The sequence below is a fragment of the Coffea arabica genome, chromosome 11c (genome assembly GCF_036785885.1).
Source record: "Coffea arabica cultivar ET-39 chromosome 11c, Coffea Arabica ET-39 HiFi, whole genome shotgun sequence".
NCBI classification, from domain to species: domain Eukaryota; kingdom Viridiplantae; phylum Streptophyta; class Magnoliopsida; order Gentianales; family Rubiaceae; genus Coffea; species Coffea arabica.
Window position 1 is genome coordinate 711,806 of NC_092330.1, and position 18,584 is coordinate 730,389.

Here is an 18,584-nt window from a genome sequence, read left to right on the forward strand (position 1 = left end):
TTTATGTTGACCTGCGCATGCCCGTTCAGTCATTTACTCCTTTGCAACTCTAAAGAAAAAGTAAATTGCCTATGAAGAATTTACTTTACCTCCAATTCCAAAGGGTTGTAAACAGGAGCCACAGGCAACAGCCGTAGGCTTTAGCGTCTTCCAACCTTTATATTAAAGAAACACAAAAAGAAAGAAGAAACAAAACCCATCTACAGACATTTAAAGATGAAAGTTCACCCAGAAAATAGGGTCAGGGAAGAGATGAAACAAAAGAGTGGAGAAAAAGATACTCCAATCTCCCAACGCAATTTTCAGAGAGGTATGTATGAAAGAATTATAGCCCAGGAATATACCCAGTCAACCTCCTATAAGTTCTTTTGCCTTGGAGCTTTATCCAGTTAATTTATCAACGAGTGCAGTTTTAATCGTCGGCACCCGGTTACAGCCCACAGAATAAGCTCTTTTAAGATGTGTAATTAATCTACCTTACTCTTAGAAGCATGTCTTCAAAGTATCCACCCATTATGTACAACTTGCTCATCCAGCATTACCAGCAACCTCCGCAGCACGCTGTCTCATCATTTCCATCACAGCAGCTCTGCGTCGGGAATCAGACTGCTGTTGTAGCCTTCTCAAGTGTTCCTTCAAATCTCTGCATCATTACCCAGGCATGTGTAAACATACAGCTAAACCATAGAGAGATTTTTCTCTTAATGGCAACCAGCATGAAATCCTTAACGATGGGGGAACATTTGAAAACAAACCTGCAACGTGGAACATGGCATTCAGATTCTTTGCACGCTCGGGCATGCAGTTGAAGGAGATACCACATTCTCTTACAGAGAAGACAGCCTCCAGAGGCACGTGTTTTGCACTGTATTCCATGGCGGAAAAGACCCTTAACCTTGCGGCAATTCGGGTATTGACATTGTGGAGAACGGCATTGAGAAGCATGCACCAGAAGGTCAAGCATTTTACGAAGCTGCAAAAACCAGTAGCCCAATCATATTAGACTCACCAAACAGCTTAAGATGATAATATTTTTCGTAATCAAGCAACCACCACCTATACACTACAAGCTCTTCTGGAACCAAGCATCCTTATTGTAGCACAATAAATTAATAAAAAAATTTGGACAAATAATTTACGAAGCACACAGGCAATTGTAGTGATCAATGACTATATTCACCATTTTATTCATTCAGGCAACTCCCAGTAGGGCTGTAAACGAACTGAGTCCTTAATGAACAGTTCAGACTCAATTCATTAAGGACCAGTTTGGCTTTGGATGAGTTTGAGCTCAAATTCGAAAAAGCATTAGACTTGATTAAAGTATCAATTCGAATTCAAGCTTGCATATATTCAGCTCGTTACGGTTTGATTAGGCTCAAATACTTTCTTACATTTAATATTTGTTTATTAATATTTCCTATAAGATTATACATTTACTATTTTACTATATAGATATTATATATGTATGATTGATAAAATTAAAAATTTTAAAATTAAATAAAGTTTTGAGCTCTCCAATCAAACTCGAGCCTATCGATATTAAATCGAATCGAACTCAAGCTTGACTTTCAAGCTCGTAGAGAGTTTGAGAATCGAACTTCAATTCAATTCGTTTACAGCGTTAAATGCCAGTCCATCTAAACAAAAAGGTAAAAATAATGAAGGTGAGGAGCCAAGGATGCCTTTTGCATGACAGGTCTTCAAGTTGATGCACAAGATGGTCTTGAATCACTTGATTGTTTAGTCAATAAAAAATACTTTTTTCAGTGCATCTGTGAAATTGATGCACAGGTTTAGACAACACCTAGTTCCATAAATAGGAAGAAAAGGAAATAACATGAACAGCAGCCCTCAGGCCTTATAGGTTCCTCATTTATTAACACAGCATAATATATGGCATGTCACAAAATGCAGGACATGTACAGCAGACAAACAAAGCATGTAAAATATACAGTACAGTCACAGCACAGACAAGCAAAGCAAAAGTATTAATACAAACAACAAATGCACAGCAGTGACTCATAACTTTTCTGAAATGGATATTTAACATTGTTGAATCACTTTGCATTGATTAACAAAATTCCTCTTCACTGATTTGTCAAAATCCAAGCTTTATGCTTGCTAGGCTGTCAGGTGTGACACATTTCAATGCCCACCATACACCAGAAGATAAAAAACTCAAGACTCAAAGTAACCAAAAAGAAGTCAATTTTCAAAGAACTATAAACATCCCTCAACCGAGGCTGAAAAAAGAATTAAAAAAATGTAAATATAAAGAACTGAAAATCTTGAATTAGGAAAAGGAACAAATACCTGTAAGACTCGCATTTGTCTTGCTTCTTTGTTTTGTGCATCACGTTCAGCCATGGAGGGATGATTGGTCAACTTATGAGGATGATCAATCCCACCATCTTTTTGGTAACATGAATTGCATATATCATATTCTGGGCAAGTTTCGCAGCGCCAGCCTTGACCAGCTTCAATATCCAGAAAGCATATATTGCATGTCGTCACGAATGCTGGGGCAGTAGGATTGTGAAGATGGTAAAGAACCATCATGGATGAATGTTTAGCACGGCGGAGGGTATCATACTGATAATGATTTCCTTGACAGAGACTCAGAAATGCCTGCCTGGTGTCAAAGAACTCACTCTCAAGGATTTCATCTTTATCTTTGGTATCTACTGGTACATCATTGATTTCAACCTGAAAATTTTATCAATCTCTTCCATGTTAGGACTGCTAAAGGAAAAATGAAATAATAGTATGGCAAAAGGATGCCTTTATTATGTAGCAACTCATTGAAGAACTTACTCGATAAAGAGCATGCTTGTCTTTCTGGTTGATAGGATGTCTCTCTCTGTCTTCAAGTTTTTGCTCAGCTTCATAACACCTGTATTATCAAAGCTATGTTCAGTATAAACCAGTGCATAGACTAATTAAGACAAAAGATCACAATATACCTGCCATCAATTAGACATTGGTAAAATGACTCGTAACCCAAAAATAGCACTTTTATACAGGCTGATTTAGATTAATCTCCAGAGTAAAAATTTAGCATGAAAGTTTAACTATAATCACAAACAGATATGTAGTTTTTCAATTTGATAGGATTTTTTGTATCTCTCCTTCAACCATTCCCCTAACTAATTGCAGAATTTGTTGCCCAGGGGAAAAAAGAAAGCTTTAATTACAACCACGACTCAATTTATGGTCAAGCCATACTGGATGCTTCTCCAAAAGATAGGAGCCTTTGCTCCAAAAGTGTAAAACTTTCTCAAGTTATAAAATTCTATCGTTTCGGAAAAAAAAAATACTGGATGCTTCTCTTAAGTGTACAGGAGTTCCAATCACCTTCCATCTCTGTATCCTCCTTTTCTAGCCGGCCCTTTTGTACTCACCCACAAGGAAAATGCTTAGAAAGTATCAGGATTCTCTACCAAAACAAATGAAAATGTAGGGCAGCTTATGGAACTTGGCTCCGTATGCTGCCTACAGAATTCCAGGCGCATTTGGTATTCCAGTGTTGAACTAGTGCCGAAAGGCCTGGTAAAAGTTGTCGATTATTTGTGCATGAAAATAAAAACTTTGATGATCAAACCAAGGAAAAAGCACTTCTCTCAGACTGTTTTCTCCTTTGACTAACCTCCCAAAGAAGACCCTGCTTGGCCCCCAGAAAAGTTTAAAATGCCTCACATAATTCTGTAACTCAACGAAAACACTCGAAACAAGAAACTGGTAATTACAAACATCAAGGATCACACTTTTTTTTTTATCAAGGAAAGAGACTTGAAATTCAAAAGCAATTTTTTGTAATTAATTTGTTTCGGATTGCCAATCAGAAGCAATAGCAAATCAGTACGCACAAGATCTTGTAATTAATTTGTTTAGGATTGCCAATCAGAAGTTGGCATCTACAGAAATTGAGCAGGATATGCAGCATCCTATTGCCATCGGGTGGACAAAGGTAAAATATTATTGCAGTAAGGCATACTTACAATTTGAAAAGAAAGAATGCCATAAGTTTCCATGAACAAGTTTTACTTGTGATGCAGCTTTAGAACCATGCATAAAGTTCCGAAGTTCAAGCCCCAATGACCTCTATGGAAGGGCAACTCGATTGATGCAGTTCCATTGAGAATTAAGAAAACAAAAATCTTTGGTTGAACAGGAAAAAAATGTTTTTGTATGAAGTTCGTTTATTCCTCTCTAATGCATTCCTTTCCTCTTGGAACAAATTCTCCTCTCTTATTCAAATTGCTCAACTAATTCTCAACTCTCTTGATTTGTCTTTCTGTTTAATTGAGAGAAAAAATGGCAGCTATTAAGAAACTTCAAAAAGGAAAGTGAAATGGATACCTGTCACAGAGCTGAAAATTTTTGCACTGATTACAAACCCATTGGTTTCCAGATACCATTAGAATGCAGCAGTGAGTGCAAGCGTGTTGCAAGTGAACCATGATAAAATCCTCCTTCATTGGACATATAGTTTCTCCAAGCTACAATGAAAAGCAAAGCCCCCAAGAACCAAAAAGATCAGCACAAAAATTAAGTTGTAAAACAGTATTCAAGGAGAAAATCAGGTCATTGAACATAATTAGGCATGAAAAGCATTTAGGCTGGTGAGAAGTTTCAAAACAATAAACTAATAATTGCATCTCTCCTACCCATTGTGTTGCCATTAGAGAATCTGTTCAACTGGCAGTCCGGCAATTCAATTAGAAAAGTAAAGGAAAAGAAAATAGAAAAAAGCTTTATGGTGGGAAACCATTGAATCTTTGCATCTAATTCAAACAAAACATAAGACGCTCGATAGTGCTGACAAAAAGAACAAGATTCAGAGCAAGAGATTGGTATTGTTGTGGTAGGAAGATAAACAAAAACCAAAAAGGTTCAGATGCAGTAAATTACTTTATGCATTAGTAGCAGATCCTTTGACGCATTGCCAGAAAGATCAGTCTGACCGGATGCTTTTAGAGCTCTCTTTGTTATGGTCTTTTTTATAGTTCCCTTCTTATGCTGTTTTCTGCCATCCTCCTCTTGTTGCAATTGGTATATCATATCTTCTGCAGCCCCAGGCCAATAATCTCCATCAAAATACGGTAGCCGAGCAGCCGTTACCTTAGCTTTACATTCACCCGTATTTACAAAGAAATGGTCATACAAATTAGTAAGATCTACAACAATATTTTCCTTTGAAGCTTTTCTTAACATTGATAAGTACCTGAAACAAGAAAGCAAAACCATATCAAACATCTATTTTGTGGAGAACTAAAATATTTTAGGTGCTAGATACGAAAGTATTGTAAACCATTAGTCTTTTAGCTCACCATTCCCTAAGTTTATCAGACTTTGGCGTCTTCTGGATTTCTGGATGGCAATATAAGATATAATCTTCACCCTTTAGTGGAGGACAAGCCCATATATAACAACTTGTAAAGCCCCGCTTTTTGCAATATTCCAGGTATCCGATCTGGGGCAAATGTCATTATGTAAAAGTTGTTAGTCTGGTGATTAACCCCAAAAAAAAAAGGCAGAATAAAACATTACAGAAAATGAAAAAATTTACCAAAATTTCATGGTACACATATGTACGGAGAGCTTCTCCAGTCACAGTTTTCACCTCTGGTCTGAAATATTTAACCGAATCCAGATATGAAAGATAAACACGCCGATGATTTGGTTGCTGGCATTCTGATCCGAATTCTTGAACATACATGCCAAACAAGCATACTTCTACCCCTTCAATCTTTTGGAACAAGAGTAATACCTGGAAGCACCGCTTTTAGTGTTGAGTTCCAAAAGTAGGAGGCAATACAAGATGGAAATCTGATGAAAATCTAGGGCTACAAGACAATTAGCATTTGCAAAGAGAATCTGATATTTGGATCACAACAAAAACAAATTTATTTAGCAATCCAACAAAACATTTATTTCAAGTGCAGGCACACCCTGAAAATTTGAGGAATAACAACTGAGCTACTCCTAGTGATATTGACCTATTCCCAATACCTCTCCAGCTTGTTGAGTCTCTGCTCATAAATCATAATTCTTGATTACTGACAACATTATTCTGTGTCTAGACACCCCTTAGCACCAAAAAGAGGCAAGACAAGAAATTGGGATCCACACTGTCAGAAGAGGTGCATGTGCGAATCTCCAACCCAAAAAACAACCAAATTGATCCACACATTTGGGATTTTGAACACACATAAGAGCTCTAAGATCTCTTGATAAAAAAGAAAAAGAAAGAGACATTTCCCTAGGCCAGGCACAAAAGATAACTGCGATTTATACCAACAGTTAACTTGTATTGCACAGAAATTTTGAAATTTAGAATCCAAGCATATAACTTTTAAAAATTAAACCTCAAACCACCTTCACAACATAACCTTCACATAACTTGGACCGCATACCTTGGACTTGTATGGAAATTCCAATGGATAGTTTTCCTCTTGGAAAATCTCAAGAAACCGTGACTTTACATCCAACTTTTTGTCCACAGATGAAACTACTCTTACAACGAGTCCTTCTGCTCCAGGAACCTAGTGAAATAGATGCATAAAGATATTAGTAGTAATATATCAAAGATAAGAAGAAGAAAATATTCAGTTTGTTCAAACAATTGTAGAAGAATTAGTACTACAACAAAATCCTTTTTGTAAATACGATTCCCACATGGAATAAATATGATATAGAAACTTCACTAATAGCACCATGTGGAGGAACAGAAGATAACACTTAGCATTCAGACAGGAAAGATCTGAGAAGAGAAGCAGCAAGCCACTAATGCAAAAACCCCTACTCAGCTGAATAATATCAGCACATTATGGCTTCTTTTAAACTAAAAGCTATTTTCAGATGTTGCCAGTAGCTTTTTTCATTTGTTATATTAAGCCTTTCCAGGCAGTGTCACAGAAAGTCAATACAAAATCCATGCTTTTAATATTGTAAACAGCATTTTTATCAACCACTCTTCTTTCAATAGCTCTACAAAAGCTGAAACAGACAAGACAAGGCCCCTCGACAGCTGTCACTAATATCTAAACTTGCAAACAGGTTATAATGAGTATGCTTAATAATCCAGAGCCAGTAAATCCTATTCCTCTAATAGCATATGAACTTGAAACATTGTCAGCTGGTTAATGGCCACTCCCAAAGATAAGACTCAGAAGAAGAGAATACAACATTCAAAAGACAGGTTACATCTCATCAAGATTCCAAGAAATGAATAGAATTGCATAGATGGGCTATAGGCTATAACAAAACATTTAAGCACTTATAATTAGATTCAAAATAACTCTAAAAACATCCATCAACATTTGAGAAAAAAAATCAAGATGTGTCTAAAGTACCACCTCATCAATATTCTTTCCTTGAACACTTGCTCTCTCTTGTCTTTCGTGTTTCAGTCGCTTTGCTAACCGCATCTCAATGTGATCACTCAAAATGGTTCTTGGTAGATCTTTTGCTCCAAGGACAGCACTTTGTGGTAATGGCTTGCGCTCCCCTCTTTCAACTTCTTCTACATAGCAATTTGGGCAAGTATACTCGGCTTGTCCACCGTCATTTCTTCTACCATTAAACAATGCACAAATTTGGTGTTGCCAAGCTTCACATTTGTCACATTGAACCCACTATGAAAAAAGTGAAATAACATCCAACATCACTGAACCATCTGATGAACAAAAAAATTAGAAAAACGCAAAAATGCAGAAAAAGCTAAATGTTATGTACCCATTCTTCAGTCTCCTCATCATTTTTCTTCTTCTCAAGCCTTGCTTTGGGGATTGCTGTTCCATCGGCTATGATGGTGTCTCCACGAGCCTCATTGTAGCAAGGAATACAGAAGTAATGCCGAGTATCACCAGTTCCAATTGTGTAGTACATTGCATTTCTTTTAATGCGAGCACCACATGGGGTGCAATATATCGGTGGTGGTTCAAAAGTGAGCTTCTCAACTGCACATAACTGACAAGAATTTTCACTCATTGATTGTTCCATCGCTTGATTTTTTTCTGCTTTTGCTTTACTCTGCACAAGAAAAAGTAAATACAGATCAAAAAGGATGGATTCATAATATCTACAAGTTTCTATTCCCAGAAAAATCCTAGAAAGCACGATGTTCTCGTTCACAACCAAATGGCAACCAAACTTGTATTCCTGTACACTAGTCATACGAATGCTACAAGGTTTGACCTAAATACAAGATTATATGTTAATTTCAATGCATCATAAGTATAAGATAAGTTATGCAGCCCAGCCTTCACACCACATGTACATTTGCAAAAAGGATATGATGTTCCCCAAACAGGTGATAATAACTTCATTTTGGTTTAATTTATCACAGCACAGAACTTGTAGTTATTCGTGACATCCTTTGACTCAATTGAGTAGTCGTAAATTCATAACCTGGTAGAAGCTCAAACAGGCTTATGGAATATCACATTATTCCACTAAAACTTGAACTTTGAAAAGAATTGTTCCTCAGTAACAGGAGTCGACAAGGTTCAATCATTTCACATTCTATTCACCCGGTATTTCCCCAATCCCAAGCTTGTTTTTCTTTTCAATTTCCTTTCCAGGTCCCCCAATACATCCATACTAACATTTTCATTGTAGAAAAACATTTCAGAATAAAAGCTTAAAATCACAGAAAACCGACATGAATTTATTCAATTCAGCCAATTGCAGAATGACACGGATTCCTTTCAATACCAAGTTGACTATTCCCAGCCCAAAGTACCAATGGTTATGACTCACACGTAGCAGAAAACTGATAAGACACTGAAATTTAGAAAGCCTCAGTTGCCATAACAGATATTCAGAACAACAATCTAATTGGTTATAACTCTGATCATGATTGAAAAACCAAGAGAAACAACTGTGTGCAAAAGAATCTATTGATTTCTAGTGATCTGAACACCAAAGCGCACACTAATAATCCCATATTGTGGCATATCCCGAACCTCTCAAAATACAGAAGCAAAGAGATGAAATTAACATTATCTGAATCACGCAATAAAATTTGCCTATGTCAAAGTTTTTATTGCCTATGTCAAAGTCAAATTATATAAATAATACATTTAACTGGTTTCAGGTCTTGAAACTAGAGATGTCCATCTACAGGAAAGCTACTTTAACATCGCCTATTCAATGAATACTTGAGTAAACTCATAATATATTAAACTCACAACATAATGAACTAACGTTTGTGACATCATTTTTAGACCATAAAGCAACCACAAACAAGATCAGCATTGAAACAGAACGCAAAGACAAGTACAATAACATTCATGAAAATCCTGAAATTGATAAAATCTGTAGATTTGCTACTGTTTCTATTATAATTTGATGTATTTTAACTTTATTGTAAATGTACTTGCAGTAGACCTATATCCTGTCAGGGCTTAAAAGTGTGTGGGAGAAAATTTCAGCGGTTGACTACAGGTTTGTACAGCTAAGACTTTCAGTCATTTTAGGTCTCCAACATAGCATCAGAATGTACAAAATTTCCCTAGGAGACATACCGTTAATTATGAAAAGTAAAAATTGGAGCTGCCAGTTAGAGTAGTCAAATTCACCTCAACTTCCTATCCTCACTCTCAAATGATAAATTTTCTTAGCAATTAAGTTGGCCCTATCTTCAAGAATTCATAGCTTTTAAGTCTTGATCCCTAATAAATAGCTCAGGGATATTGAAAGATATCAAGTAGTTTTGTTGAGTTTAAGATGGTGCATCGTGCTGTAATTGAAAAATCTAGAATTTCTACTCCCTTCTTTCTTTCTTCAGCTCCTAAAATTCATTTTTTGTCCTCAGTCTTCTTCCATTCTCTGATTTCAACAGTTCTACCGTTAAGATTTCAGAAATCACAGAGATCCTCTATTGTTCTTGGTGCTAGATCAAAATATATTGACAACCCACCATGAAGTTATTCCAGGGTATGTAACATTAACCACACACAAGCTAATTAGCTCCAGCTCCCACTCCAGAATATCAACCACACACAAGCCACTTAGCTCCAGCTACAATTCCAGAATAAAACTAATTCCACAAGAAGTAAGAACCACCTTTACATATTTAATAGACCAGATTCCTCTAAAAAAAAGTAGTTTCGTGAAGTCAGTGCAGTAACTGGCTACAAAAAGTTATTGAATTTCTTTTCTCCCCACCAGAGAACTTGGGTGCACCACATTGGCCCAACAATTTTTTTCTCGCTGCATGCACCAGTTACCTAAACCTTTTCCACACCCAAGACCTAACCATACGACAAGAAGGGTTTGGTGTAACAAAATATGTAATTTCAGATATTCAAAAGTAGCTCCCTATTTAAGGTAATATTATCTGTTAGTGCATATTTCTGAATGTCATCCTGGAATTTAGACTCTACACTGTAGTCATTTAAAAGGTTCAAGTTTGCTTCTGAAAAACAATACAGAGATTAAGTCAAGTCAGAAACAAAATTCTAGCCAGTAACATTTTGATGTAAAAGTTCAAATATATGTGAATCCACCAAAAAGTTCTGCATTTTTCACCAGAACATTCATCTTTGTCTGGTATTATCCAGCAAAACACACTAGAAAAATTGATCATAACTTAGAAGCCATTTGGTTGAATTCCACAATCACTATCGCTATCATAGGGTGGTCAATGATAATGGGTTTTGATGAAAACCCATAGTGTGTTTGTTAATGTGGAATGGGTTTTACAATATATTATTTTTCTTTTACATTATTTCTTTTTTTATTTTTTTCCCTTTGTTGAATACAGCAGAAATGGTAGCATTTTGTTTTCTTATTTTTAAGGAGAATAAGGGGGCTATTGAAGGAGAATAAGATGGGTAATTAAGATGATTCCCTAGTGAGAGATGGTTAATCAAAAAACACATAAAAGAGGCCTATCATTCCCATTGATCTATTCCCATTGGCCCCAAGCAAACATTACGTATGGGTATGATTGAATTTGAAACCCATAGTAGGGGTTGAAACCCATTTACCAAACACCCCCTTAATATATTACCAACTTGTCTACAATATTCGATAATCAATCTCAGCCATCATATCCTCAACAAGCAGATCTAACATGCAGCCCCTCCTTTACCTTAAAATTCAAGCATTACATGGCAACAAGACAGGATTTACCAGATTCAATACCATGTTAAGTAAAAAGCCTCAAAAGACAGGTACACTGAGATGACACGATGATGTTTTTACTGACTTCAATATAACCCTGGATGCGGCTATAATTGAGAAACCATGTTTATCTAAACAAGAGGTAAATCATTTTTTGCACAATGTAATGATGCAAGTTCTCCAAGTGACTTTGGAAAGAGAAACCAACTGTAAGGAAGTACGTTTGCTTAGGATAAGGCCAATACATTTCATATTTCCCTCTTCACAGAGAAAAAGCAGAATGACAGGTACCAAAGTGGAACAAATTACAAGGAAACAAAAATGCATAGCTTCTGGTAACCCACTCAAGTATCTCCTGTTTCACTCGAGAAAGATTCATTGAATAATCGAAAAAGTCTTTCCATTTTACAGTTTTATACTGAGCCAGGCAGCATTTATGAATAGTGAGTCCTGAAAAGGCTAAGAATATTACAAGAATCTGGTAGGTTCTTCAATTATTTCATTTCAACATTTCAGAAGCCGAAGGAGCTAGTGCTGCAGCTCCATTAAATGTTTATACGACAACAAACTATTTAGGTCAAAGTATTGCAAAGGTAAAATTGCAGTTTTAATTAAACAAGTTCTATAGTGAGAAGCATCTCCTATTCTCCTCTTGGAAACAGGTAAGTGTTATAAGTCATATAAGTATGTGGGCAAGTTAACCATGGTTGCAGGGAGGATGTTTTGATGCTCTCAAGACTCTTCAAACAACCTAACTATCTACGATCAAAGACATCAAGTATCAAATCAAAATAAAAGCATAGATGGTGAAGAGAATGCAGTATAGTGCTAATCAATGTTACGTCCATGCCCAATCCTCTTATTCAATTGCTTCCATTCAACTGCAAACTGAGATGCCAAAGAACAGCTTGTATATATGGGAGTTAACTAAACTATGCTGGATAACTGCTAAAATCGCAATCCATAAATGAAATAAAAACATGGTTTGTGGCATTACCTGGCCAACCCACTGCCTGAGACCTATTATATGCTGCCGAACTTGCTCAGGTGTGAACAATTCAGTCAGTGATACTCCCTTAATTTTTGGCTTCCCAGACTTTGAAGCACCAGCATTATCGGCAGGTAATGAGTTGGATTCCTCTTTAGCTGGATCCACTTCTTTTTCAATCTTAACACTGGCCTGTTTTGGCAAAACAGCAGGGTTATTTGACATAACGGGATCAGCATCAGTCCTTTGCATACATGAATCATTTGAATTGTCCTTTTTCACAACAATATTCTTTGGACTTCCCTGACCAATGTTCATAGAGACTTCCATCTTAACCTCTGCAACCTCAGATTTCATGGGCATACTCGGATTGACAATTTGTTCAGTTTGCTGTGTGGTATGAAACACTTGAGATTCGCTAACAGTGGGAGCTTGTACTACTGGATTTTGAATTTCATGAACAGATTGGGAGGGCGGCTCAATCTTCATGCGCTTAATAGATGGTTGTAAATCTTCAGGGGTCTCAACTATTGTCTTCAAATTTGACCTAACTGTATTTTCACCAGTCTCATATGGCTTACGGGATCCATTGACTGATCTTACAAAACCAGAACCAAAATGGGGCCGACTAAATGCCTTTAACTGGGCCTGCACAAAATTTTTTACGGGAACGCAAACAGGGCAACTAGCATCTTTGCACCGCTTATGATGACTAATTAGAATCTTTGTTGCACAGCAACGAGGAAACGAGCATTGTAATGATTCACACTTTTCCATATGCCTCAATAACTCTTGAACTGTTAAGCAATGGGGATCTGGACATTTCCCTTCTGGAGCAGGACAACGACGAGCATGTCGCAAAAACAGAAGCCATCTCTGCTGATTCCTGAACTGCCTGTCACGACTAAGATTACCAGATCTGCAGGCAGCTCCACCTACATTTGAAGGCTTATCCAATCTAGAAGCAGCAGAAGATTGACCAACAACAGAACCATCTGAGGATAAATTATTTTGCTGGGCTCCATCTTGCCCTGCAATTCTCTGGTGAAATTCCTCTTGAACATTTTGTTCATGTGGGAAGCACCCTGGGACCTGTGAACGATCCTGAGACTCGGGATACCACTGGCCCTGTGCCACAGCATCTGATTGAACCCCACTAGGGAGGCAGCCAAAATCACTTTGTGAGTCAGTAACAAACTGGTTCTGATGCATTAATTGTTGCATTTGCTCTGAAGTCTGAGATAGCGATGGACAAATGTCTTGTGGGCCAGATGGAAAAGAAATTAATTGTGCACCTCCTCTAGAATGCTCCTCCAAAGAATTCTGCCCAAACTGATTTGGCAATTCAGAGAACTGGTAGTGTTCAGGGACTTGAGAATGTAGAGCCCCTTCACTACGCTCCATCCCTGGTTCAGTCTTAACTGAGGCAGGTAACTCTGATGAGAGCTGAGACCGGCCAAAAGCATCATTCTTTGGTAAAAGCTGGTGCTGCTGACTTTGCGGCTTTTGCTGGAGTTGATGCTGAACCAGTTGTGCTTGCTGAAATTGATGAGACTGCTGCTGAAATTGTTGGTGTGGATGGGATCGCCCAAGATTCTCTGTCAGTGAATTTTGGTTTTGAAAATTCTTTTCCATGGAATCAATGGACTGAGGTTTAATGCTTGCCACCTGTTGAGAAGTGTGCGAGTGATGTGACTGATTTGACAACAATGGAGAGCTCGTTTGAGGCATAGACTGCAAGGTAACTGCATTCAAGTTCTGATTGTTCATCATCGAACCAACAGAAGTTACAGGGACGTATAAATTTCCAGATCCTGAAGAATCCCCAGTGCTAACCCCATATCCATCCCCTGCCAAATGGATTAGTTTCAGTGAGAAGCAAGTTGATAGTCAATGCCATCTGATTAGAGCTTGGGAACTCTTTATAGCTTTGCTAAATTTGTGTAGCACATTATAGAAAACACACGCAAAGTATGCACACACACATATATAACTCCCTTCACAAAAATCCAAGCAGATGAAATAGTGAAATTTTTATTTAGGTAGAACCTACTCCAGTGCCAGTGCTAACAACACCACACACACAGACACAAAGACTACCTTGTACCAATGTTCGTTGATTTGGATCAAAAGATGGTTGCAAAGGCTTGGGTGAGTTTCCGTACATAGTGCCAGTCATATAGCCCTCTGAAGCCCCAGGACCACTTACTACATGCAGATTGCTTGTCATCATTCCTAATCCTCCATTTAAGACTCCATTTGATAGTCCATAGGACTTCTGCTGCATGCCAGACCTAATCCCGCCACCCATGTGGCTGCCAAGGCTGTGCAAAATTCGGCTGTTTTGACCACCAACATGCTGCTTTTGCTGCAGCGGTTGGGATATTGCCGTAGAATCAACACTTGAAAATGCACCAACATTACTTGATGACTCCATATTCATGTATGCTTGACTACTACTGGTATTATTAATAAGCTCACTGCCTGGATTATTAAATCCAGGAGTAGGGATCATTTGGCTTGCCATTCTTTGTGCTCCCATAGATGACACCAAATTGCTTCCACCAGAACTGATGGCAAAATTGGAAGGTGGCTGCTGATATCCATTTGAAGATGGTCCTGCAAAAATGAATCTGATTAAACTTTGCGGTTGAAAAGATAAGCTGATAGCATAACCATTTAAAAGAACATAAGCCTTCTCAGTACCATCAGCTGAACTGAATGAACCAGCATGTGCTGCAGTCACGGAGGGCCCATGGGAAGGCAAGAAATTTCCAGAATTTATATTGGAGGAAGCAATATTATTAGAAGTATTTCCATTATCAACAGCTGATGTCGCCATCAGGTTTGAATTCCCACTTTGAGCCATGCCAGGAGTTGGTATCATTGTACCAATAGAAGAGGAAGAATTCACATGTGAGTATTGCTGACTCTGGTTACTCAGAGGCAGGCGTTCAATTAAAACATGCAACCGATTCTCCAAGGTAGCTATGTTCATGTACTCCTCCTAAATTAGAAGACAGCTGCCATGGTTAAAAATACTATAGTATGGCAAAATTTCTGCATAAAAACACTCTGATTAGAAGAACGATGAATGCTAAACCTCCACATTTATAGCACAGACCAACTTAACTTTTATCAGAATGGTAGGATAATTGAAATATGAAGAAGAAATCAGCAGCACTTAAGTATCTCATAGACAACACGTGAGGAAGATGGATATAACTTGCAATAAAACAGCATGTATAAACTCGGAAAAAAAGTAATACACCTTTGTAGCAGCATTTTTGAACAGAGCCTCTTCTAAACGTTTCACTATATCAACGATCCTTCTTTGTGGCATGTCATGAGCAGGCTGCAAACGCTGCATGAGATAGTGAAATCTGGAAGACAAAAAAATAAACTTTTATTCAAAGCCTAGTTTTAGAACACTACAGGGATATAAACAATTTATAAGAAGTCAGAATCACAATCCAGCAAAACCTTGACCAAGAAAATATATGATTTGAAAAGCAGAAAGTAGCTACATGCCTGAAAAATTAATCGAGAATAAACAGCAAAAGACTATAGGCCTATATGGATTTCACTATTTTTCAAATACTAGTTTTTCAAATACAACTCTACAGTAACACACCCCAAAAACACTTAATAAAAATACCAAAAAAATCCATAGGAAAAAGTAACATCACCTGCCCCTCCCTCCTCCTCTTCTCCCCTCCCCTCCTTACTTCCCCCAACCAGGCACTACATCCACTTTTCCCCTCCCGCCCCCTCTTCCTCTACCCTTTCCCTCCCTCCCATCTGTTTTCCCCCACCATCCTCACCTCCCTCCCTCCCTCCTCTGGCCGCTCCCCTACCCCCTCCCCCAACCAGAGCTGGTCACCCTCTCCTCTACCCTTTCCCTCCCTCCCTCCTCTGGCCGCTCCCCTACCCCCTCCCCCAACCAGAGCTGGTCACCCTCTCCTCTACCCTTTCCCTCCCTCCCTCCTCTGGCCGCTCCCCTACCCCCTCCCCCAACCAGAGCTGGTCCCGACCAGCTCTGGGCGAGGGTAGCCGGGGAAAACAAGGAGGGGAAAGGCCAGCAAGGGAAAACAGGAAAGGGAAACAGTGGAGGAAGATGGGGCAGGAGGGGCAAAAGGGAGGTGCTTGGGGAGGGTGGGGGAGGCGGGATGGGGAAGGTGAAGTGGTTGGGGAGTCTCGAGGGAGGAGGAAAGAACTAGCGAGGGACGGGGAGGGTAGCAGGGGAAAAGAGAGGAGAAGAGAGGGGGAGGGATGAAAAGAGATGGCCAGAGCGGGGAAGGGAGGGCGGAGGCAAGAGGGAAGGGAGAGGGAAATGGGGCTGAGTACAGTGGTGGGGGGTGGCCGGGAAGAGGGTGGTGGTGTGTCCAGGGAAGAGGGAGGTGGAGGAGTGGTGTTTGCGACACACCTCAAAAACTCCAAAAATGATCCAACATACATCCACAGTAAAAAAATTTCTCATACAGAGCTACAGCAAAATTTTTTCAAAAACACCTATTCCATTTTTTTTTTTTTTTTAACAATTAAGCAGAATAGCTGCAAACAAATGCTGGATCTCTGGTGATCTATCGATGTCCATCTATTGATATGACGAACCCCAACACCAATGAGAGAGAGAGGGAGAGATGGAAAATAGCGAAACACCAAGTCAAATGACACACAACCATACAGACAAAGATCTTACATTCTCTGCTGCATATTTCTGCGTACTCTTATAAACTCGGGCTCCATATTGGGCACATTTGCATGAGCAACAGGATTTTGCATCTGGGCAGTTAAAGGATTTCCATTTTGCTGGGATATTCCAGGCAAAGGACCAGATTGATTTGGTACTTGGCCAGAAATTTGGCCTGACATGTGCGCCTGTAGATTCATCCTTACCTAATAGCAGACTTTTCGGCAACAAATCCTCACAAATCCACCATCCAGGCAATAACTTCATACTAATAGCAATAGTAGCAATAATACATTCATCATTAGCCAATGTACTCCATACTCTGTACAAGCACCTCTCCTGGGGAAAAAAAAAGAGCGTGTAATAAGAAACTCAATTAGTAGACAGTTAAGTCAAGCAATAAATAATACAGTAAAAACAGCGTCCTTGCAAAGAATCAGAAAAGAAGGAAGAGGAACTGCATCCAATGACACCAACTTTAGAGGAACTCTTTCTCCTTGAGACTGAAAATCAATTTGAGATGAGCCCGAATACAAACAAATGATAAGAAACCAAAAAAAAAAATCAACTTTGACCTAAATTATCAAAGGCTTGAATACTCCACACCACAGAGGTGGAATGGCACAATGACCAACTAAGAAAGCATCCTTTCTCGCTCACTCAAAATCTTTACTTTGTACTGACATTCACTCTATACACAAAAACCAAAAAAACTACCAACAGAAAACTAACAGGAAAAAAAAATCAACTTTGCACATGAACAAGCAATGAGAGCTTGTTCTTTTCCATTCGAATACAATTACCAGCAGCAACAGAATCAATACTATCAAAACTAATGACAACAACAGAATAATCTCAATCCCCAGTTAAGCAAGCAGCAGTGTATGTCAGATGATCCTCATTCCACTTTTTCAGCAAGCTAAAAAACGAGCACTTCCCATAAATTTAACGTGAAGCAGCATCATTGAACATGAAAAATCACCTTCAGCAGCAAGTAACACTAGAACCAGCAATCAATTCCAAAAAAGAGATGATCTTTCAATCAAATTCAAAAAAGCAGCAAGAACTACAAACTGAACTCCATTTTTAACAACACATTCATTCCTGGACTTGACTCCCTCCCCGGTTGACCATTTAATAGCACAAAACAGCCCCCCCCCCTCCCGTACAGGCATGGTGCGCCACAATTGAAGAACAGAAGAAGCACGGTTAGAAGAATAATTAGGAGAAGGTGACGGAAAGGAGGAAGATTTTACCTAAATAATAGTAAATTAATTTTGACTAATTTGGTCAGATTAGGGTTTGAAACCCCCTATTGAGCTGTGGTGATCGATTGCGGGAACGAATCCTTAAATTGGGGCTCAATCGAGGCTGAGGCGACAGAGAATCAAACTTCCCCCAAACTTTGATGGACTCTGGACAACGCCGGGATCTTCGATTTCTTCGTTTTTTGGGTTCGTTCTTTCGTACTTCCGTTCTTCTCCGATGGTGCTCTCTCTCTCTGTTTTTAGTGTTTTCTTCTGCTACTAATAATATTATTAAATTAAAAAATTTTAAAATTAAATGTTTTTGTCTTCTTCTTTTTTTTTTTTCCCCACCTTTCCTTCTCCGTTTTATTAAGTCGCCACGGGGAGTAATGTTTACGAGTGTAGGATACTAATAGAGCAAATCCTTCAAATGGTTCTTTAACTATTTTGCTAATTCACGTTTGGTCCTCTATCTTAAAAATGGGACCGAATTATCCTCCAATAAAATTTTTTGAGCAAA

The 18,584-nt window shown here is 38.5% G+C and overlaps 1 protein-coding gene across 1 annotated transcript; it reads right to left on the reverse strand.

The window, feature by feature from the left end:
* Positions 1 to 65: 65 nt before the first annotated feature.
* LOC113716923 (histone acetyltransferase HAC1) lies at positions 66 to 18,438 on the reverse strand. Its single transcript, XM_027241480.2, has 17 exons — positions 18,074 to 18,438; positions 16,827 to 17,156; positions 15,396 to 15,507; positions 14,831 to 15,131; positions 14,225 to 14,743; positions 12,134 to 13,974; positions 7,741 to 8,037; positions 7,362 to 7,640; positions 6,420 to 6,548; positions 5,573 to 5,773; positions 5,334 to 5,476; positions 4,915 to 5,227; positions 4,363 to 4,502; positions 2,818 to 2,896; positions 2,317 to 2,709; positions 756 to 973; positions 66 to 643 (listed from the first exon to the last, which is right to left on the reverse strand). The coding sequence occupies exons 2-17, from the start codon at positions 17,015 to 17,017 to the stop codon at positions 529 to 531; spliced, it is 5,271 nt and encodes a 1,756-aa protein (XP_027097281.2). The 5' UTR covers positions 17,018 to 17,156; positions 18,074 to 18,438; the 3' UTR covers positions 66 to 528.
* Between the last annotated feature and the right edge of the window lie 146 nt (positions 18,439 to 18,584).

What these genes read in the sequence shown, in the direction of transcription:
- LOC113716923 (XM_027241480.2), bottom strand. Translation starts at nt 17,017, where the DNA reads ATGAATCTACAGGCGCACATGTCAGGCCAAATTTCTGGCCAAGTACCA. An exon ending in ATGTGTACCATGAAATTTTG is followed by an intron (nt 5,477 to 5,572) that starts GTAAATTTTTTC and finishes CATTTGCCCCAG; the next exon opens with ATCGGATACCTGGAATATTG. An exon ending in AATTTTCAGCTCTGTGACAG is followed by an intron (nt 2,897 to 4,362) that starts GTATCCATTTCA and finishes TTGATAATACAG; the next exon opens with GTGTTATGAAGCTGAGCAAA.